This window comes from Bufo bufo, chromosome 6 (genome assembly GCF_905171765.1).
Source record: "Bufo bufo chromosome 6, aBufBuf1.1, whole genome shotgun sequence".
NCBI classification, from domain to species: Eukaryota; Metazoa; Chordata; class Amphibia; order Anura; family Bufonidae; genus Bufo; species Bufo bufo.
This window is the reverse complement of record NC_053394.1, coordinates 132926539-132949696: the sequence shown is the minus strand read 5'-3', so window position 1 is coordinate 132949696 and position 23158 is coordinate 132926539. Positions and strand designations below refer to the sequence as shown.

The 23158-nt window shown below is 47.2% G+C and overlaps 1 protein-coding gene across 3 annotated transcripts in view; it reads left to right on the top strand.

Moving 5' to 3' along the window:
- Window positions 1-23158, top strand: part of RTEL1 (regulator of telomere elongation helicase 1) — a 197303-nt gene that overhangs the window by 157241 nt on the left and 16904 nt on the right. For all 3 annotated transcript variants that reach the window (XM_040439096.1, XM_040439095.1, XM_040439097.1), the window contains one exon: window positions 11426-11644. In XM_040439096.1, the coding sequence (XP_040295030.1) occupies window positions 11426-11644 (219 nt within the window). The remainder of the gene's footprint in view (window positions 1-11425; window positions 11645-23158) is intronic.

The window sequence follows — 23158 nt, the reverse complement described above, 5'->3', positions numbered from 1 at the left end:
TTACACTCTTGCGTTTTGTCTTGCTCCTTCACATTCTGAGAATTCACTATGTCAGTGCTGGCCGCAATGCTATTGGAATGCAATTCCTCTCATTGCCCCTATCCTGGGCATGGGTTTTTTCCCTGTGGCATGCTGCATTATCTAACAAGACCTCTTGGCCTTGAAAGGCTCCAGGCAACCACATTTTCTCCACCTTGGGCTGTTGTCAGCTATTATACTAGATGTGCTCTTTGACAACACTAGGGTGTACCCCATTTCTTGATGGGGTATTCACACTGTTGTTGCTATCTTTCGGTTGGATTCAGACGTGTAGGCTCCAATCCTGGGGGAGTACCTGGATCTTCTCTGGATGCTCTACGCGACAGGGGTTTGCCGCGATGTGAGCACCAGCTGCTACTGCAGTTCTCAGGTCATCGCTGGACGTCCTCTCTGACATGGTAGTGGAAGGACTGGTGAGCACCAGACACCTGCCTAGGTGCGGTGAGCTATCCACTGTTGGCTCCCATATTGTGTTTAGGCCCTTGGTATTTTCCATATTCGGGCATCCTCTGTACTCCCTTCTGTTTTTGGAGTAGTTGGCTACTGCCAGACGCTTCTTTTACTTGGCTTTGCTTTTTCTTGTATGCCCCGGCCAATCCCTTTCCCCCTCCGGGGGGTTTTCGCTGAGTTCGGCCGTTAGCTGGTTTCTACATGTCAGTGTAGCCCCTTCTGACTTCTGCTGACAAATCCAGCATCCTTTTCTGCATATGAGTGTCCGCAATTCTTGACGACAGCCAGGATGCGGTACGTGCCCCTTCGGGGGCAGAGTATACAGTATTGCAGTCTCCAAACTTATCATAGTTAGTTAACCATAGCTGACATTCTTTTTCTATAATTCTTTCCGCAGGCCCCTCTCGGGGTTTCCTCTTGCTTGGGGTCCCTGCTCCAATGGTCGCTGGTCCATCTAGCTTCATGTGATTTTGACAGCCAGCTATTGTTCTGTGGATGTGGTCCACTCCCGTGGACCACTCCTGGGTTTCTTCTGAGTTATTTTACTTGGGATCCCTGCTCCTATGATCGCAGGTCCATCTGCTGGCCGATTCCCTCTGGGGAAGCTACTCTTGGCATCTCTATATGCTCTGTATGGGAGCCGTTTCTTTGGACCCAGTTTGGTTCTTTTTCTCTCCTGGGTCCCCATAGGCTTTTTTCCTTCTTGGGTTTCTAGCCTTTCCTTCAATCCTCAGTTTCAGGTCCCAGTTCTTGGGAGCTGGTTGCTCTAGAGAGGAATTTGCCTTCATATGACCATTATGGAAATGGTGCTTTTCCTCTGTATGGGAACGCTTCCTCCTTTTGCTGTTCAGAGTCTTCTCTTCTCTACTTAAATAGCTTTCAGGCGAGTATGCCTCTACACGTATTTCCAGGGCTTGCAACTAGTCGTGTTTTTCCTGGCCCTTTTTGTGGTCAGGGTTCCCTCTGGCCTTATATTCCCGTTTTCCTGGGGATTGATTCTCTTCTCATTTTTTTTCTGGAAAGCATGCCTTGACATGCCCTAGTCTTAGCAATTGCCAAGTTTTCTCTCCTTCCCAAGGGGGTGGCTGCATTCTGGGGTGGTATAGTGTCCCACCTTCCCCTTCTCATCGGGTGTTTCTCTCCTCTCACCTGTTTCAGGTGTAAGGAGGCTTGCTCTCTTCCTTGGTGACTGTTGCGATTCCTTCTTTCGGAGCATTCAGCCTCCTGTGCCTCCCTGCTTCCTCTCTATCCTGGCGTCTGCTTCTGAGCCTTCACACAGCATTTGCCACGGCAGGGCATGTCCTTGGTCTGTGACCATTCAGAGTGGTTTTCCTTGCCAAGTGCTTTTTTCTGACTGGGTTCCTTTTGTTTCTCGGCCTTCCGGAATTGACTTCTCTTTGCTACTGGGTGTTCATCAGGGCCTTCCTTTTGCTTGCTCTCAAGGGGGTTGTATTACTTGGGTCAGGAATTCTCTTTTCTCAGGTATTTTCTCCTCAGACAGGTTCCCTAGCTGGCCCTTAGGGACCATCATGTCTTCTTGATGGATCTGTCTTCTTCTAGATCCTTTTCCTGGAGCTGTGGTGGCTGGCCTCCGGCATTCCGGCTGTGGTGGAGCTGCGGCTCCCGGAGTGCACACTTGCTTGGCTGTTTTCTGAACAACACGGAAATGGGTGGGGCAGGCTGTGGGTCACGGTTTCGCTGCGGTGCCGGGGGTTGGTCATCACCGTCCTTGAGCATATTCTCTATCTAGTCTGGCTAGGTCACTGCCAACAGTCGCTTTCCAGTGGTGATGCGCTCCTGTTTATCAATAGGGAATAGGGGATCTTCCAGTTTCTCCCTCTGGCTCTCCAGTGGGTGTTTGTTCACTTCTGTTTCCATGCAGGACATCTGCCCTGCTTCTTCTCCTTCAGGTTTTTCTTTTTCCTCAGTCTTTGGTCGAGCTGGGTATTTCCCTTTGCCTTTTTTCTTGCATTTGGGATTTTCTCCCAGGCATTTGTCCTGGGATTCTGGCAGTCTTCCACTGCTTATTCGTTGTGATTTTTCCTCTTGGACCATTCCTTGTTTTCCTATCGCCTGTTGGGTCACATGGTTCCCCTGCACCTGTACACCCAACCGGTTGCATAGCTGTTCTTTTCACACCCTCGGGAACTGCTTTAGGACATCCCATCGGTGCTGTGTCCCCTAATGCCATTATATTGGATTTTTGTACTTGGCGTAAAATCCGTTTCTCGTTCAATGCATTGGGAGACACAGATCCCACCCTCTGTTTTTACTTCTCTCTCTGTCACCGGGCTGTTATATTCTTCCCCGGTCCAGGGCTTGTTGGTTCTTTGTTTCGGTTTCTCCTTCCTACTGCTTTTGGTACAAACTGATTAGCCAGTGGCTGTGGAGAGGGTATAGCCCACCTGGGCGGAGCCAACACTTACCTTTTGCTGGTGGCAGCTGGGCATATACCCATGGTGCTGTGACCCCCAATGTATTGAACGAGAGACTGATTTTACGGTAAGTACAAAAATCCAATTGTTCTCATCACGGGCATCTATGGCCCTTTTGATGCAACCCATACATTTATTGTCCTTAGCAGCAGCTGCCTGACACTGGTTTCTAAAATTCCTAAGTCCTTTTCCATGTCGGAATTAAGTCTCATTCACATATCAGTATTTTAGGGACGTGTGCTGTACGTCTTCTCCACAGACAGCAAACGTTCCCATTCATTTTATTGTGTGTATTCAGACACATCAGTGTTTTAGCACGGTCCTTGGGTCCGTGTTTTTAGCACGGATGCATCACGTCCATTATAGTCTATGGGTCCTTGAAAACCACCATCCGTATTGCATCCGTGTTTCATGGATCATTAGGAAGAGATGCTTTGAAAATTATTTTTCAGCTGTTCAGTGTCAGTGAAAGGGCTCGTTCACACGAACGTATTTTGTGTTCCACATACGGGCTGTTTTCTGCGTTCTGCATACGGTCCGTATACGGAACCATTCATTTCAATGGGTCCGCAAAAGATGCAGACAGCACTCTGTGTGCTGTCCGCATCCGTTGCTCTGTTCCGTGGCCCCGCAAAAATTATGAGTCCTGTCCTATTCTTGTCCGTTTTGCGGACAAGAATACGCATTTCTATAATTGGCCTCCTGTTCCGTTTCACAAATTGCGGAAGGCACACGGGCGCCATCCGTGTTTTACTTTACCCAGTGATTTACCATTTAGTATATACGGGTGACTCGTATATTCCCTTCCCATGTGCATAACCTTACATTTTTCAGTGATAAACTCTTATTTGTCACTCTATTATGTCCCTTGCTATAAAGGGGGTAAAATTAGTATATATTTAGGTCAATAAACTCATTTTAATGTTCTTTTTATGATATTTTGATAGGTGCCTAGAGAGCTGGGGCTTTTTAAGATACAATAATTAATGGGAGACTGGCATGGAATTTTTTTGTGGTCTCTATTCCCTTCTTTACATATGCGTGGGTGGCAGAGTTGCTCTTTAAACAATTAGCAAAAATTGAGAAAAAAGGGAAGTAACCATATTTTATAGACCACTTTTATTGGCTGCTATTTTTATTTTATTATTTACCATCACTTTGGAGGAAATTGATTTGCATTGACGTGTAATGTGACAAGATGAGAGGCGACCATTGTAATCGAGGTGATACTTTACCGTGTCTCTTAATGCCAAATCTCCCTTCAGCTGTTTCTGCCTCCTCTCTAGGATACTGGACTGCATCCAAGACACATGAGGTCTATGACTGTGTGGCCTGCAGCAGGGACGTGCACGTGCCTCATTTTAGGTTTATTATTACTCCTGGGAAGTTGAGTAATCTGCCATTTGGAACTGGCAAAGTTATTAATTTCAGTGAAATTATTTATATTTTTTTGTTTTTGTTTTTAATTCTCAGTCTGACACCTATTTATTAGTAATCCTACACTCGTGATTTTGCAGTCTTGAAGTGTATATAGAAACATGCGATTAAATTAATCTAATTATTACCATTTATTAAAAAGCGCCATGAATTCCATAGTGCTGTACATCAAGAGAGGGTTACACATGCGTAATATAAAAAAGTACAAATACGATAAACATGAAACTATTAACAAACTGGTACAGAAGAAGAGAGGACCCTGCTCGTGAGAGCTTACAATCTACAAGGGAAGGGGAAGGACACAGTAGGTGAGGGTATTATTTGAACCTTTATAAAATATTCTGGATTATAGAAATGCTGGATTATGGGAATTCCACTCGAGTGTGGTACGGAGTTTCCGATGAATGGCTGATCGTGTAATATACGGATGGATCGGGAGCCATTCATGCTTCAGAGCTTCCCACTTTTAGCGGGGGTGGGGGGGAGGATCCGGAGCGTTATACTTCCTTTTATTATGTTCATGTGCGCTAATGGGGCATATGGAAAAAGATTGGCTCTGTGAGACAACCCCCTTAATGGCCAGCATCCAATATTTCAAGCAAATATTTGCCTGGAAATCTGCAGTGCAATTTTTTGATGTAGATATTACAATATAATTACAGTATCTTGCTGCTGTAACATTTATAATGGGAGCCACAATGCAATGATGGATCTGTCACACGTTGGACGAAAGCTATGTCCTATTGGGTTCTGACAAGGCAGCTGAAGTTTTGATCCGAAAAATAGCATCATCAAAAAATGACGGAATCTGCAGTGGAAGCACCTAACATGAGAAGCAGATGTGAACGGAGCCTTAGCTGCACATGAGAAGCACGTTTCCACTCACTGACAGAGTGCACAGCTGGATAGAGTGTGCCGTGCCTGCTTTTGTAACAAGCCCTGCAGCTGTATTAGTTGCATATGACCAGGACAGGTTTTCAGCCTCTGGACGTAAACAATAAGGGGGAACTCTTTATTCCCCCACGCTTTTTTTCTGTAAAAATGTTGTAAATTACTTTTCAATGCAATTGCGACTTTTCCAGTTGCAATTAGCATCTAACGCCACCCTCGCCAATTTTACTAAGAGGGGCCGCGGTGTGGGGCTAGGTCATCGGCTCATTCATTCTTATTTACACCAGAAACTGGTGTAAATGATGACTGAAACCGACTGCAGCTCCAGACTGCTGGAGGAGGCATGCTATAAATGACCTGCTTTCTCCGGCAGCGCAGGCCCCATCAAGTTCAGCTCAGCAGACGCCTGTCACGATGAATCGGGGCATAAGAGTTTTCATTCACTGACACAGTGCACAGCTGGTAACAGTGTGTTGAGCTTGCTCTTATAACAAACCCTGCAGCTGTACTAGTCGCATATGACCAGGACAGATTTTCAGCCCCTGGATGTAAACGATAATTTGGAAATCCATTATTGCCCCTACGCCGTTTTTTTGCGTAAAAATTTAGCAAATTACTTTTCAATGCAGTTGCGACTTTGCAATTAGCATCTTACGCCACCCTTGCCAATATCAAGAAAAGGGGTCGGACTGTGGGCAAAACGCAAAAATCATTAGCAAATTGCAAAAAAAAAAATTAGGAAAAGAAATCACACGCAACAATTTCATTCCTGTGCCATTTTATGGCAAGTACATTACTCGTTACAATGTATCACAGCTCTCTCTTTGTAACAAAGCCCTGTTACTGTATTTGTTCCCCTTGATCAGGACGGATATTTAGCCTGGATTAAAACAAGAACTGTTCTCATTCACTGACAGTAAGAAGAGTTCTTTGAAAACTGCAACCAACTGAAACACAAAGTATGTTTGAAAGTTGTGGAATATGCTATGACAGTGAAACTTTACATAAAAAATACAGGGATAGCAAAAACTCCCTCCTTTCGGTGCCCTACTGGCGTAACTGTATTTAGGTTTATTCAGAATTTGAAGTGTTGGAGCGTCACATGTCTTGGACTTCACTTTTCCTGTTTTTCTTCCCCCTGCATTGATCTAATTAGTCATGAGCCAGCATCTTGTGTTTTTTTCACTGTGTATTGAAAGAAGATCTGTTTGAAGTCATGCGTCAGAATTGTACGTGATCATTTACGCTGTGCACTTATGAATTAGTTGCTGTTTATATTAAGTCCTTGGAACACATCTCGGCAGATTTGGCTTTCTTATTTAAAGGTTACGGACCACACGTAAAGGGGTTTTCCAGTACGTAAACATTGATGGTTTCGGTACTCGCTTGTCCCTAGGAATGGCTGTGCCTGGTACTGGTGCTTATTTCAGTTCAGATGAATAGCTGAAGTATCAGGGACAGCCACACTGGTATGTACTGCATGTTGCCCGCATGAACAGTGAAGGGAACCTGGCACCCAGCCGCTTCATTCTGCTGGAGTTCAGTGGGTCGCACCTCACCTGTCAAACACCGAAAGGATATAATCAGTGTTTTAAGTCCGGGAAGACCCCTATAAAGGTGAACTTATTCTGCTATATTGGTAGGTGTAGAATGCCAGGCTATGGGTGACTATACACTGTGTCTGCTAGTCTACCCCAGATGTGCCGCTGCAGTCATCCAGCTTCCATGCCGCTTACGAAGCTGGTTGTGCAGTTGCCAGGTCATCCAGAATGACTGATACAAGGAGTCTTTCTTCTCCTCTCTCCTGGCATGTACAACTGCTTTCGTTCTCCCATGCTGATGGTGTGGGAGAGGTTCTCCCACAGATAACATTTTGATCACTGGGGTGCACAGGTCCTGTTACACGGACCGATAGATCAGGCAATTATCGGGAACAAACCCAACATTTCCGATAATTTCCTGATTGTCAGCAGAGATAAGGACTGTATTTACATGCAGCAATCACCTCTGGCTTGTCCCCGTAGAAAATCATTGTTCCTGGGCAGCAGATCACTGTTCAGACAGCATCATACACTGCATGGAAACCATGATTTTTTTTGGTGCCGGCAGAACGACAGGTGCTACCGATGAATGACAGTTTGCTCATTGAATGGAATACAGTCTAGTGCTCCATATTATTAAGGCCTTAATGACTGGATAAAGACATTCTGCTCTGACCCTGCCCCAGCCCCCCCCCCCCCCCCCCCACATAATTTGCTTACAGTATTACCTAATTTTCCCACCCTTATGAGCACCCACTTGTGCAGGGTGTGCATGTTTTATAAGGGCAGAAAACCATAGTGCAAATATTTGGATTGCCTCTGTTTACTCCCTCCGCTCTTAAGTTTCACTTTTGTTCTATTGATTCTTGGAAAAGCCAGGTTATCATTAACATGGCCGTCATGTAGCAAACCTGTGTAGTACGTCAGCACTTACCAGGGTGATGCATCAGTGCGTAACTAGGCAGATTTTTTTACATTGGACACTAGGAAAGCTCGATTGTGTACTTGGTTGCCATTATCAGGCTTTTCCAGAAGCTTATATAATAAGAAACTGTAAATGACTATTCAGGATTGCTGGAAAGCTGGGTGAACATTTGTGTGAAGCCTCATTCACACGTCAGTGTTTTGGTCGGTGATTTCCATTGATTGTGAGCCAAATCCAGGATTGGAGCCTCCACAGAGATAAGGTATAAGGGAAAGATCTGCTCTTGTTCTGTGGTTGGAGCCGCACCTGGTTTTGGCTCACAATTAGGGTCCATTCACACGTCCGTGTGTGTTTTGTGGAGCCGCAAAACACGGACATCGGCGATGTGCGTTCCGCATTTTGCGGACCGCACATCGCCGGCACTTAATAGAAAATGCTTTTTCTTGTCCGCAATTGCGGACAAGAATAGGACATGTTCTATTTTTTGCGCAACTTCGGATCCGGGCAGCACATCGTGCTGCCCCATAGAAATGAATGGGTCCGCAATTCCGTTCCGCAAAATGCGGAACGAAATTGCGGACGTGTGAATGGACCCTTACTGATGGAAATCGCTGACCAAACACTGATGTGTGAATGAGGCTTTAGACCTGTAAGGCAAAGTTCACATGTGACATACTTTAGACAGATTATTGGTTTTGGATTTACAGTACAATACAAATCTTTTTGGATTTTCCAATCTCCTTCTACGCTATATATGGATTTTTTAGATGAGGATTTCTTCATGCAGAGGGGACTTTCAAATCTGCAGCATTCCCATTACCTGACGAACTGGTTGCAGATTATTTGCAGATTTCGGAGCACATTTATTAAGACTGGCGTTTTAGAAGCCGGTCTTAAAGGGGTTTTCCAAGACTATAAAATGCCCCCCCATATGCCGGGCCCCTTACAATTAATATACTTACATGGCTCCCCGCTTCCTGCGCCGCTCCTGGTCCCCACACTGCCGCTGCTGCTTCTCCCCGTGCCCGGATGAAAACATCTGGTGTCGGGGGGGGGGGGGGTGTAGCCTCACTAGTGTCACCTGCAATGCTAGGGAGGCCCCCCTCCCTTCCCTGCACGGAGAAAAGCGGCGGTGCGGGGACCAGGAGTGGCGCGGGGAGCCACGTTACTATTTTCATCGTGAGGGGCCGCGGATATGGGGGGAGCATTTTATAGTCTTGGATAAGCCCTATAACTGGCTATGGATCGCCGAAATTATGTAGAGGTGCGGGCCTCTTCATAACTTCGGCTTGTCCACAGTCTCTCCTAAATCTTTATACAGGAGTTGGATCCAGCATATGAAGGCAGTGCCAAACCCCAATTTCTGCAGTACCTTCCACAAATTTCTCCATTCCACACTATCAAATGCTTTGGCCGCATCAAGAGATGCGACCGCCGCATTCGGATTACAGACCTGCCCTTGGATGTTTAGAAAAAGGCGCCTGATGTTAACCGCCGTTGACATATTTGGCATAAAGCCAGCCTGATCCGAGTGAATAAGCTTAGATATAATCGTATTCAAACGATTTGCCAAAACTTTAGCGAGAATCTTAATGTCTACCTGAAGTAGTGAAATAGGTCTATAAGACTCCGCCTCCAGAATATCCTTGCCCGGTTTCGGAAGGACCACAATCATCGCCTCAGCCATGCTGGGGGGCAATTTTTTCTGTGTCTTTGCCTCCTTAAAGACCTCTAATAACTAAGACCTCTAAGCATCACTGAGGCGAACCGCTTGTAGACCTCCACCGGTAACCCATCACTCCCTGGAGCCTTATTATTAGACATACTCGATAACGCTGTCTCCATCTCATTGACTGTTATAGGGGAGTCTAGCTTAGCACGCTGTTCATTTGTAAGTACCGGCAATTGCAGACCCTCTAAAAAAAGAGTCTATTTCTGCATCTGAGGCCATTAATCGGGAGGCATACAAATTTGCATAAAACCCCGTCATTCTCCCTCATCGTAATAGACCTGTTTCTGGAAAAACTGTTTATTTCTGGCGTTAAGCAATAGTCTATCGTTTAACTCTTTTTGTGCCCCTTCCCATACCTCCCTGTGCCTATTTATAGGCTGTTCTACATATGCAGCCTCAGCCACTTCCACTGCTCGCGTTAGGGCCTGTACCTTAGCTCTGGTCTCACTTTTTTTCCTATTCACCTGTGCTATAAGTAACCCTCTCAGAAAAGCTTTCATGGTGTCCCATACTATTAGTCGTGAAGTGGCCGGCAAATTGATCCGAAAGAACTCCTCCAGTTGCCCGTTGATACTATCCACCTCCGCTAAAAGAGGTAGCCAGAAAGGATTAAATGACCACGATTTGCCATTCCCTACCCTAAGGGGCTTAAATGCAGCGGACACCAATAATGGAGAATGATCTGTCAGTCGTCTAGCCAGGTACGCAACATCCTGTACTAATTGCCCCATTTCCTTATTCACTAGTGCTAAGTCAATTCTAGATAGCGAGCTAAATGAACTAGAGCAACAAGAGTATTGCTGCACCTGCGGGTTCCTTTCCCTCCATATGTCAACTAGAGCCACCTCCTGTAGGAGCCTTCCGAACGGGGTAAAATCTCCCGATGGATCTCTCATCGCCATCCCCATCCTATCCAAGCTAGGGCGTACATAATCGACTATATAGAGTACCATATAGGCATACATAACATCCCTCATCATCCACCCTGCTGGAAAGACAGCAAAACTGGACGTTTTTATGAATTAAAATGCTAACCCCCCTAGCATATGTGGAGTACGTGGAGTGAAACCCCGACCCCACCCACGATGGCCTGAGTAAGTGTACCTGCTCCGGTACTAAATGGGTCTCTTGAAGGCAGCATATGAGAGGATGTAACGACCGAATACTCTCCAGGATTGCTCTCCGTTTGGCTGTGTCCTTAATCCCACGCACATTCCAACTAAGGAATTTAACCCCCCCGTCTCTCCTAAATCTAAGAATGCTTCCTTGCTGTCTGACATTTAGACTGTTTTCTACTCCTAAACCAGGCAAAAATGATGAATGAGATGGGCCTGCCCACACCACACACCTGCCCCATTTTTTAGACCAGACGTTAGTAGGGAAGAAGTCACAGATTCTGCCGCAGCATGGTGTTTAACAGAATCTGCGCCAGCTATACGTCACACGAGCCATATATCTGGTTATAAATGACCCCCTTCTTTTTTTACTTAAGAGGTTGTCGTATTTCAGCAAATGGCATTTATCATGTAGAAAAAGTTAACACAAGGCACATACTTATCCAGCAGCAGTGGTCATGCTTGCACACTATAGGAAAAGGCACTGGCCTTTCTGGTGGCTGGGACCGTGAGACTACGCATAAGTTACTCTTATAGTGTGCAAGCACGGCCACCGCTGCTGGATTGCAATTGTGGTTGTAACCCCCAGATACAAGTCGTGTATAATGCAGTGGAAAAATGAATCCAGACAGTGAAGGAGGCAATATGGACAATCACAATACATTAGTAAGTGCCTTGTATTGACAACCCCTTTGAAAAGATTTTAAATCTACAGTTGCCAAGTGTGTTGCATATTTAATTGTGGATTTGGTGCAGATATCATCTACTGTAAATCCAGAAAAGTGTAAATTTTACCTAATAGTGGTTACCCAGCTTTTCCAGGAAGGCATAAATTGGTAATATCTTCTATTTTTCTCCAGCAAGTAATTACCCCGTCGTTCCACCTCCCAACAAGGAGCAGCAGATGCAGGCATCTGCTGCGTATCTGAAACAGGTGAAGGAAGCCTTGGGTCCGTCTAACTTTCAGCGATTCTCCGTAGCTCTCTCCACCTATAAGAAGACAGACAATTATGAAGTTATGGTGAGCGAGATTGCGGCGCTGCTTACAGAAAAGCCAGAGCACTACAGGTTACTGAGAGGTAAGGCAACAAAGCAGAAGGGTCCAGATAAAGTTCAAGAATAAAAACCTCTTTGTGGATTGAACAAGGCAGTTGCTTCCATGGTTATTCCCTAACTTAGGGCCTATTTACACAACTGTATGGGTGCCGTGCCCGTGTTGCCGACATCAAATAGTGGGTCCGCAGAACTCCAGCCATGTGAACGCTGTACTGCGGTGCGGACCCATTGACTTGAATGGGTCAGTGATCCGCAAGAGATAGGACATGTCCTAGCTTTTGTGGTGCAGAGGCACGAACCCGATAGCCCACAGAAGGTCCTCAGCATCTGATTGGTGGGGGTCCGACACCCGGGACCCCCATCCATCAGCTGTTTAGGTGCTCGCTGTAGAGGCACAATCTTCTCTCAGCTCACCGAGCACAGTGTCGTACATTCCATAGCGGTTGTTCTTGGTATCACTGCTCAGCCGGGCTCATTCACTTCAATGGGGCTGAGCTGCGCCTGTGCCACATGATCTATGAACGTGACATCACATGGCCTAGCTGACAGCAGCTGATCGTCGGGCAGGGGTACTGGGGGTCGGACCCCCACTGATCTGATATTAATTACCTATCCTGAGGATAGGTCATAATTAGAGTTGAGCGAACACCTGGATGTTCGGGTTCGAGAAGTTTGGCCGAACTTCCCGGAAATGTTCGGGATCCGAACCCGATCCGAACTTCGTCCCGAACCCCATTGAAGTCAATAGGGACCCGAACTTTTGGGCACTAAAAAGGCTGTAAAACAGCCCAGGAAAGAGCTAGAGGGCTGCAAAAGGCAGCAACATGTAGGTAAATCCCCTGCAAACAAATGTGGATAGGGAAATTAATTAAAATTAAAAAAATAAAAATGAACCAATATCAATTGGACAGATGTCCCATAGCAGAGAATCTGGCTTCACGTCAGCAGAGAATCAGTCTCTTCATGCCATAGCAAAGAATCTGGCTTCATGTCAGCAGAGAATCAGCTTCTTCATGCCATAGCAGAGAATCTGGCTTCATGTCAGCGCAGAATCAGTCTTCATGTCATAGCAGAGAATCAGGCTTCACGTCACCCACCACTGGAACAGGCCACTGTCACACATTTAGGCCCCGGCACCCAGGCAGAGGAGAGAGGTCCCGTAACAGAGAATCTGGCCTTATGTCAGCGCAGAATCTGTATTCATGTCATAGCAGAGAATCAGGCTTCACGTCACCCACCACTGGAACAGGCCACTGTCACACATTTAGGCCCCGGCACCCAGACAGAGGAGAGCGGTCCCGTAACAGAGAATCTGGCCTTATGTCAGCGCAGAATCTGTCTTCATGTCATAGCAGAGAATCAGGCTTCACGTCACCCACCACTGGAACAGGCCACTGTCTCACATTTAGGCCCAGGCAGAGGAGAGAGGTCCCGTAACAGAGAATCTGGCCTTATGTCAGCGCAGAATCTGTCTTCATGTCATAGCAGAGAATCGGGCTTCACGTCACCCACCACTGGAACAGGCCACTGTCACACATTTAGGCCCCGGCACCCAGACAGAGGAGAGGTTCATTCAACTTTGGGTTGCCCCGCAATATAATGGTAAAATGAAATTAAAAATAGTATTGAATGAGGAAGTGCCCTGGAGTAGAATAATATATTGTTAAGGGGAGGTAGTTAATATCTAATCTGCACAAGGGATGGACGTCAGCTTGTCCACATTGGCTGTAGACAGGCGGCTGCGTTTGTCTGTAATGACGCCCCCTGCCGTGCTGAATACACGTTCAGACAAAACGCTGGCCGCCGGGCAGGCCAGCACCTCCAAGGCATAAAAGGCTAGCTCTGGCCACGTGGACAATTTGGAGACCCAGAAGTTGAATGGGGCCGAACCATCAGTCAGTACGTGGAGGGGTGTGCACAGGTACTGTTCCACCATGTTAGTGAAATGTTGCCTCCTGCTAACACGTTCCGTATCAGGTAGTGGTGCAGTTAGCTGTGGCGTGGTGACAAAACTTTTCCACATCTCTGCCATCCTAACCCTGCCCTCAGAGGAGCTGGCCGTGACACAGCTGCGTTGGCGACCTCTTGCTCCTCCTCTGCCTTCGCCTTGGGCTTCCACTGGTTCCCCTGTGACATTTGGGAATGCTCTCAGTAGCGCGTCTACCAACGTGCGCTTGTACTCGCGCATCTTCCTATCACGCTCCAGTGTAGGAAGTAAGGTGGGCACATTGTCTTTGTACCGGGGATCCAGCAGGGTGGCAACCCAGTATTCCGCACACGTTAAAATGTGGGCAACTCTGCTGTCGTTGCGCAGGCACTGCAGCATGTAGTCGCTCATGTGTGCCAGGCTGCCCAGAGGTAAGGACAAGCTGTCCTCTGTGGGAGGCGTATCGTCATCGTCCTGTGTTTCCCCCCAGCCACGCACCAGTGATGGGCCCGAGCTGCTTTGGGTGCCACCCCGCTGTGAACATGCTTCATCCTCATCCTCCTCCACCTCCTCCTCGTCCTCCAGTAGTGGGCCCTGTCTGGCCACATTTGTACCTGGCCTCTGGTGTTGCAAAAAACCTCCCTCTGAGTCACTTTGAAGAGACTGGCCTGAAAGTGCTAAAAATGACCCCTCTTCCTCCTGGGCCACCTCCTCTTCCATCATCGCCCTAAGTGTTTTCTCAAGGAGACATAGAAGTGGTATTGTAACGCTGATAACGGCGTCATCGCCACTGGCCATGTTGGTGGAGTACTCGAAACAGCGCAACAGGGCACACAGGTCTCGCATGGAGGCCCAGTCATTGGTGGTGAAGTGTGTCTGATCCGCAGTGCGACTGACCCGTGCGTGCTGCAGCTGAAACTCCACTATGGCCTGCTGCTGCTCGCACAGTCTGTCCAGCATATGCAAGGTGGAGTTCCACCTGGTGGGTACGTCGCATATGAGGCGGTGAGCGGGAAGGCCGAAGTTACGCTGTAGCGCAGACAGGCGAGCAGCGGCAGGGTGTGAACGCCGGAAGCGCGAACAGACGGCCCGCACTTTATGCAGCAGCTCTGACATGTCGGGGTAGTTGCGAATGAACTTCTGCACCACCAAATTCAGCACATGCGCCAGGCAAGGGATGTGCGTCAAACCGGCTAGTCCCAGAGCTGCAACAAGATTTCGCCCATTATCGCACACCACCAGGCCGGGCTTGAGGCTCACCGGCAGCAACCACTCGTCGGTCTGTTGTTCTATACCCCGCCACAACTCCTGTGCGGTGTGGGGCCTGTCCCCCAAACATATGAGTTTCAGAATGGCCTGCTGACGTTTACCCCGTGCTGTGCTGAAGTTGGTGGTGAAGGTGTGTGGCTGACTGGATGAGCAGGTGGAAGAAGAGGAGGAGGAAGCTGAGTAGGAGGAGGAGACAGGAGGCAAAGAATGTTGCCCTGCGATCCTTGGCGGCGGAAGGACGTGCGCCAAACAGCTCTCCGCCTGGGGCCCAGCCGCCACTACATTTACCCAGTGTGCAGTTAGGGAGATATAGCGTCCCTGGCCGTGCTTACTGGTCCACGTATATGTGGTTAGGTGGACCTTGCCACAGATGGCGTTGCGCAGTGCACACTTGATTTTATCGGACACTTGTTTGTGCAGGGAAGGCACGGCTCTCTTGGAGAAGTAGTGGCGGCTGGGAACAACATACTGTGGGACAGCAAGTGACATGAGCTGTTTGAAGCTGTGTGTGTTCACCAGCCTAAATGACAGCATTTCATAGGCCAGTAGTTTAGAAATGCTGGCATTCAGGGCCAGGGATCGAGGGTGGCTAGGTGGGAATTTACGCTTTCTCTCAAATGTTTGTGAGATGGAGAGCTGAACGCTGCCGTGTGACATGGTTGAGATGCTTGGTGATGCAGGTGGTGGTGTTGGTGGTACATCCCATGTTTGCTGGGCGGCAGGTGCCAACGTTCCTCCAGAGGCGGAGGAAGAGGCCGAGGCGGCGGCAGCAGCAGAAGAGGCCGAGACAGCAGCAGCAGAAGAGGTAGCAGGGGGAGCCTGAGTGACTTCTTTGTTTTTAAGGTGTTTACTTCACTGCAGTTCATGCTTTGCATGCAGGTGCCTGGTCATGCAGGTTGTGCTAAGGTTCAGAACGTTAATGCCTCGCTTCAGGCTCTGATGGCACAGCGTGCAAACCACTCGGGTCTTGTCGTCAGCACATTGTTTGAAGAAGTGCCATGCCAGGGAACTCCTTGAAGCTGCCTTTGGGGTGCTCGGTCCCAGATGGCGGCGGTCAGTAGCAGGCGGAGTCTCTTGGCGGCGGGTGTTCTGATTTTGCCCACTGCTCCCTCTTTTGCTACGCTGTTGGCTCGGTCTCACCACTGCCTCTTCCTCCGAACTGTGAAAGTCAGTGGCACGACCTTCATTCCATGTGGGGTCTAGGACCTCATCGTCCCCTGCATCGTCTTCCACCCAGTCTTGATCCCTGACCTCCTGTTCAGTCTGCACACTGCAGAAAGATGCAGCAGTTGGCACCTGTGTTTCGTCATCATCAGAGACGTGCTGAGGTGGTATTCCCATGTCCTCATCATCAGGAAAAATAAGTGGTTGTGCGTTAGTGCATTCTATCTCTTCCACCCCTGGGGAAGGGCTAGGTGGATGCCCTTGGGAAACCCTGGCAGCAGAGTCTTCAAACAGCATAAGAGACTGCTGCATAACTTGAGGCTCAGACAGTTTCCCTGATATGCATGGGGGTGATGTGACAGACCGATGGGCTTGGTTTTCATGCGCCATCTGTGCGCTTTCTGCAGAAGACTGGGTGGGAGATGATGTGAACGTGCTGGATCCACTGTCGGCCACCCAATTGACTAATGCCTACACCTGCTCAGGCCTTACCATCCTTAGAACGGCATTGGGCCCCACCAAATATCGCTGTAAATTCTGCTGGCTACTGGGACCTGAGGTAGTTGGTTCACTAGGACGTGTGGCTGTGGCAGAACGGCCACGTCCTCTCCCAGCACCAGAGGGTCCACTAACACCACCACGACCATGTCCACGTCCGCGTCCCTTATTAGATGTTTTCCTCATTGTTCCCGTTCACCACAATTTTGAGAATGGCAAATTTGGGAATGGTTTTTCAACCCAGAAAAAAAAGTCTGCTTTTACGGTCACTACAAATAACTTGACCAGCTAAAACAGTAGAGATTTGGTTAAATAGAGATGTGAGGCCTGTTTTTTTTTGCGCTGTGTGACAGGTATAGGTTTAATCACAGAATCAGATTTCTATCAGCACGCTAGCGTGTGTCTTAGGTTTTTCTGAATGACACTATCACTAGCTTCAATGTAAGATATTCTGTTTGGGATAGATTTCAAGTAGGCCTCAAATACCAGAAACTAGTTATTTTGAGAATGGCAAATTTGGGAATGGTTTTTCAACCCAGAAAAAAAAGTGTGCTTTTACGGTCACTACAAATAACTTGACCAGCTAAAACAGTAGAGATTTGGTTAAATAGAGATGTGAGGCCTGGTTTTTTTTGCGCTGTGTGACAGGTATAGGTTTAATCACAGAATCAGATTTCTATCAGCACGCTAGCGTGTGTCTTAGGTTTTTCTGAATGACACTATCACTAGCTTCAATGTAAGATATTCTGTTTGGGATAGATTTCAAGTAGGCCTCAAATACCAGAAACTAGTTATTTTGAGAATGGCAAATTTGGGAATGGTTTTTCAACCCAGAAAAAAAAGTGTGCTTTTACGGTCACTACAAATAACTTGACCAGTACAGATTTGGTTGAATAGAAATGTCAGGTCTATTTTTTAGGCGCTGGGTGACAGGCTCAACTTGCCCCTGATGTAATATATGGCCAAAAAATAACCACACTGTTGATGGTTAAATGCACTTGGGTGACACAGGCTCAGCCTGCACCAGATGTAGTATATGGCCAAAAAATAATCAGACTGTCGATGGTTAAATGCACTTCGGTGACACAGGCTCAGCCTGCAGCTGATGTAGTATATGGCCAAAAAATAACCAGACTGTTGATGGTTAAATGCACTTCGGTTACACAGGCTCAGCCTGCAGCTGATGTAGGATATAGCACAAAATAACCACACTATCGATGGTTAAATACACTTGGTGATAGCTTGTGCTGGCGCACCACAAGTCACAAAATGGCCGCCGATCACCCCAGAAAAAAAGTGATCTAAAAATGCTCTGGGCAGCCTCAAAAAAGTGAGCAAGTCAATAATAGCACTTCAATGATCCACAGCTGCAGATCGATCACAGAATGAAGTCTTTTGGAGGAGTTAATCTGCCTAATCTCGCCCTAACGTCGCAGCTGCAACCTCTCCCTATACTGATCATAGCAGAGTGACGTGCGGCGCTACGTGACTCCAGCTTAAATAGAGGCTGGGTCACATGCTGCACTGGCCAATCACAGCCATGCCAATAGTAGGCATGGCTGTGATGGCCTCTTGGGGCAAGTAGTATGACGCTTGTTGATTGGCTGCTTTGCAGCCTTTCAAAAAGCGCCAAGAAAGAGCCGAACCCGAACCCGGACTTTTACGAAAATGTACAGTTCGGGTTCGCTCATCCCTAGTCATAATGTTTCACTCTGGAAAACCCCTTTTTTTTTAAATCAGATCATTTTTATTGAACATTTTACAGTGTAAATACACGTTTTTCCACAATACATACAAGGATGACATAGAGACATATTGTCCAAAGGACTAATAACAAAAAGGGCACCAAATTATGTGTATTAATCCAGTTCCAATCCAACCCCCCCTCCCCATCCCACCCCACCCTAACCTACAAAATACTAAGGCACATTTTTAAACATTTCTATTCAGACATCGAAACGACAGCCATGGATCCCACAATTTTTCAAATTTCGCTGGACATCCACGCTTCTGGTACACCATCCGTTCATAACTCAGCATTGTGTCAACCGCACTTAGGAATTCGCCTAGGATTGGCGGCGCTGTCTGTATCCAATGTAGGGCTATTAACTTCCTAGCGACATATAACATTCTCCCTATAGCTATTTTATGCACCTGCCTAGTGGCCAATTCAGAGACATATCCTAACACACACACTTTCGGGTCAGAGGGTATTCGTACCTTGTATACATCCTGTATTGTCTGACGTACCAACTCCCAGTATCTCCCTAACCTCTCACACGTCCACATCATATGCAACAGATCTGCAGACACCACAGAACATCTTGGACATTCATCCGTGGGTCTGAACCCTATACGAAACAAAAAAACCGGTGTTTTGTAGACCCTATGGACAATAAACAGTTGCGAGAGTTTACGTCCTTCACTCAACGAAGAGAGAGGTATCGCCTCCAGTATGTCAGACCATTGGTCATCGGTTAATTCGCCAACATCTTTCTCCCATTTACTTTTAGCCGTAAGAGGATGTGACATTAGAAACTTCTCAAGCAGCAACTTGTATATACAGGAAATCATACCTCTCCTCGCCCCCCTGGACAGAATCTGGTGCAGTGCAGCATCTCTCCCAGCCACCACAGTCGTACCTTTAAATGTGGAGTTGTATGCATGTCTCACCTGAAGGTACTTATAAAAGTGAGTTCTAGGCAGATCATACTTCTCTTGAAATCTGGCAAATGACATGAACTTCTTTTCCTCCAAAAGATGGCCCAACCTCAGAATACCCTTCCTTTTCCATGCCCCAAACTCAGACAGGGAGAGGAATTCCGGCAGCACAGGATTGCCCCACAGTGGAGTATATTCCGTATTGCCGAAAACCCCCCTCAGGAGCTTGACCTTATTCCATACAGACTGCATCAAATGTCCCAAATCGCCCATCGGACCACTCTTTCCAGCCCCCCTAGTCTCAAGGATCAGCATTAGGTCATTAGAGGACAAGCAATGTTTAAACAACTGACACGACATCTCACTCGACTCCAGTTCCATCCACCCCTTAAAATGTTGGCATTGTGCAGCCAGGAAGTACACCCAGGGGTTTGGCACTGCAAGGCCCCCTTCTGTTTTAGGATATTGCAACGTTTCAAGCTTAATTCTCGGTTGCCCCTTCCGCCATATGAGCTCCCTGAAAGTAGCATTGATAGGAACAAATTTGGATTTTGACAGCCAGACCGGGGAGTTATGTAGAACATAGAGTAGCTGGGGCATCAACACCATTTTAATGAGATTAGCTCTTCCCGCCACCGACAGATATAGTTTACACCATGCCTTAGTCTTATTACGAAATTTGATAACCAACGGGTCAAAATTAAGGCGCCCAAAGTCTCGGATTTTCGGAGATATATGAATACCCAAATACTTAAAGGTCGTTACACATGGAATATTTCTGTCTCTCACTGTCTGTGATTGCACTTGCCCGTCGAGCAGCATAATCGCCGACTTACTCCAGTTAATAGTCAGACCCGACAGATCCCCGAAGCAATCAATGATTTTCATAGCCGCTTCCAACGATGGACCAGTATCTCCCAGAAAAAGCAAGGTGTCATCTGCATACATCGCCACTTTATTATTAACTTTCCCATATTGGAACCCCCGGATGTCCATTGATTTACGAATTGCTGCGGCTAATGGCTCAATCGCAACTGCAAATAGCAGAGGCGACAGCGGGCACCCCTGTCTAGTACCCCGACCCAGACAGAACTTGGGGGACACCCCTCCATTCGCCCTGATACATGCTTCGGGCTTAGAGTAAAGCACCCGAACCCAGGATATATACTCATCTCCAAATCCCATATACGCCATAACTCTCCACAGGAATCGCCACTCAATGCTGTCAAAGGCCTTGGCCGCATCTAATGAAAGGATAGCTCTATCTCCAACATTATCAGCTGGAAGTTGAATACTGGCAAACACTCTTCTAATATTAATTGACGTTGATTTCTGAGGCATGAAGCCAGTCTGGTCAGAGTGTATGATAGACAGAATCACTTTAGACAGACGCATGGCCAAGACCTTTGCAAGCAACTTAACATCAGTGGAGAGTAACGATATCGGTCTATATGAGTCAGGGAGAGAGTGATCCTTGTCCGGTTTAGGAATGACTACTATTACCGCCTCCTGCATAGACGGAGGAAGCTCCCCCCTCTCCTTGGAACAATTGAATACCTTCAGAAGTTCCGGGAGCAACACTTCCGCAAAGGACTTATAAACTTCCGCCGGAAGCCCATCCAAACCCGGAGCCTTGTCATTAGCCATAGCAGCCAATGCCGCCTTCAATTCTTCTAGCTCAATCGGCTCCTCTAACCGCATACTGTCTTCCCTAGAAAGCTTAGGAAGATCTAAAGTGGCCAAAAAGGTGTCGATCTCCTCATCTGAGCATGTCACCCTGGAAGCATACAGGGAGGAATAAAAATTATTTAGTATATTCAGAATGTTATCCGTATCACGCCTGAGGACGCCGCCAGCATCTAACAGGCCAGATATACATTGTGATCCTTGCTGCGCTTTTGCGATAACAGAGAGCATATGGCCTACACTCTCACCTTCAGTAAAAAATTGCTGCTTGTAAAACAGTCGTTTCCTCTCTGCTACCTCCAAAAGGTGACACCTCAACTCCTCCTGCCTAGTCTTCAAGGTATTGCTTGTCATGATAGAAGGATTTAACACATAAGCTTCCTCCGCTATCTTCATATTGTCATGTTTCTGCCGATCAAGCTCTCTAGATTTAGATTTAATCCGACTGACTGTTTTAATAAAGGATCCTCTGAGGAAGGCCTTCATCGCATCCCAGACGACTAACGAAGACGCAGTCCCTTCGTTTATACAAAAATATTCCCTAAGGGATTGAAGCATATCGGACGGGTCCCCCATCAGTTTTAACCAAAAGGCATTAAGTCGCCAGTATCTAACCCCCGGCCTGGCTGTCACAGAGATATCAAGGGCGATGCTAAATAAGGAATGGTCAGATAGGGTCCTAGAAAGATACTCTGAGGTCTGTACAAACGGGAACATATGAGCATTTACCAGACCCAGGTCTATACGCGACAGGGAGCCATATGTCGAGGAGCAACACGAGTACTTCCTGTCCAGGGGGTGGGTCTCTCTCCATACATCCATCAGGCCTACTTCCCTCAGTATTCTTGCAAACGAGGTTTCACCCGTACTACTACCACTAGGTGTGATCTGGCATCTATCAAGCGAACTGTCGAGTACATTATTAAAATCTCCCACTATTAACATTGGAAGTTCAGGAAACTCTGCCATGAATTCTATAAGCTTCCTTAAAGGCACCGAGGAAAATGGTGGGGGTATATAGATTGTTGCTAACACCATTCTCATCCCTTGGACCACACAATGCATTCCTATAAACCTTCCCTCTTCATCCACACATACCCTCAGGCATTCAAATATGATATTCTTATGAACTAAGATACTAACCCCCCTGGAATGCGAGGAGAAGACGGAATGCACCGAATAACCCAACCACGGCTTTTGCATGACATGTATAGATTGTTTGGTCATATGCGTTTCTTGCAAGCATATTATTGCCGGCTGATATCTAGACAGGTAACGGAACAGACCGTGTCTCTTTGTAGCATCCGCCATTCCCCTCACATTCCAGCTAAGTATTCTCGTAACAGGTCCCATAAGAATGCATACATATATAAAAGTACATTTGAGATCTACAACTTTCCACCTCCCAGCAGCCGCGGGGAAAAACAATGTTAAATACCAGATTACAGATTCCCATCTCTTCTCTTTTTCCCCCCCGGACAAAATATACCAGGACTGTACGTTTCAGCATTTTAGAATTGCCATCATAAGCACCTTTAACGATAATAACCCCCGCTATTCCCATCCCCCCTCCCTCCCCCCACCCAACTATCCCTCCCCAGGCAATGAACATATACAGCATAATTAGATTCAGTAATGAACTTGGGGCCAACATAGTGAACCTGGCCCAACAGCGCCTGAAGCAGCACAGCATCCAGCACGATACCGTACGCAGGCACATTAGAAAGGTGGGGAGCAGCCTCGGGCGTATGCTCTACCCACAAATTCCTTCAGCAACCGGCTAAAGAAAAAAGAAAATGTCCACAACGGTGGGTGGACGGTCCAGTGGACATCAGAACTTCAATCAGGAGCAGGAATGTCCAACAGTCTCAGGTGTCTGTTGATGGAATCCTAAGGCGACGCTCATTTTGATCCAGCCACTTGACCGCAGCGTCCGAGTCCTCAAAGAACACCGCGGATCCAAACGCCACCACCCTGAGCCTGGCCGGGAACATCATGGAGTACTGTACTTGCAAATCTCTCAGCCTCCGTTTAATCTCCACAAAGCGAGCTCTTTTTTTCTGTACATCCGACGAATAGTCAGGGAACAGAGACACCTGAACTCCATTAATTTTTAAATCAGGATGAGACCTTGCGGCCCTCAGTATAGTGTCTCTGTCTCGATAGTGCAGGATTTTGGCCAGTATTGGACGTGGCGGACGTCCTGGCGGCAAAGGCCTGGTGGGGACCCTATGTGCTCGTTCCACAGCATAAAGTGCAGAGAGTCCTCTATCACGGAATTTTTCCGCAAGCCATTTTTCAATAAAATCAGTAGCCTCTGGGCCCTCAGATT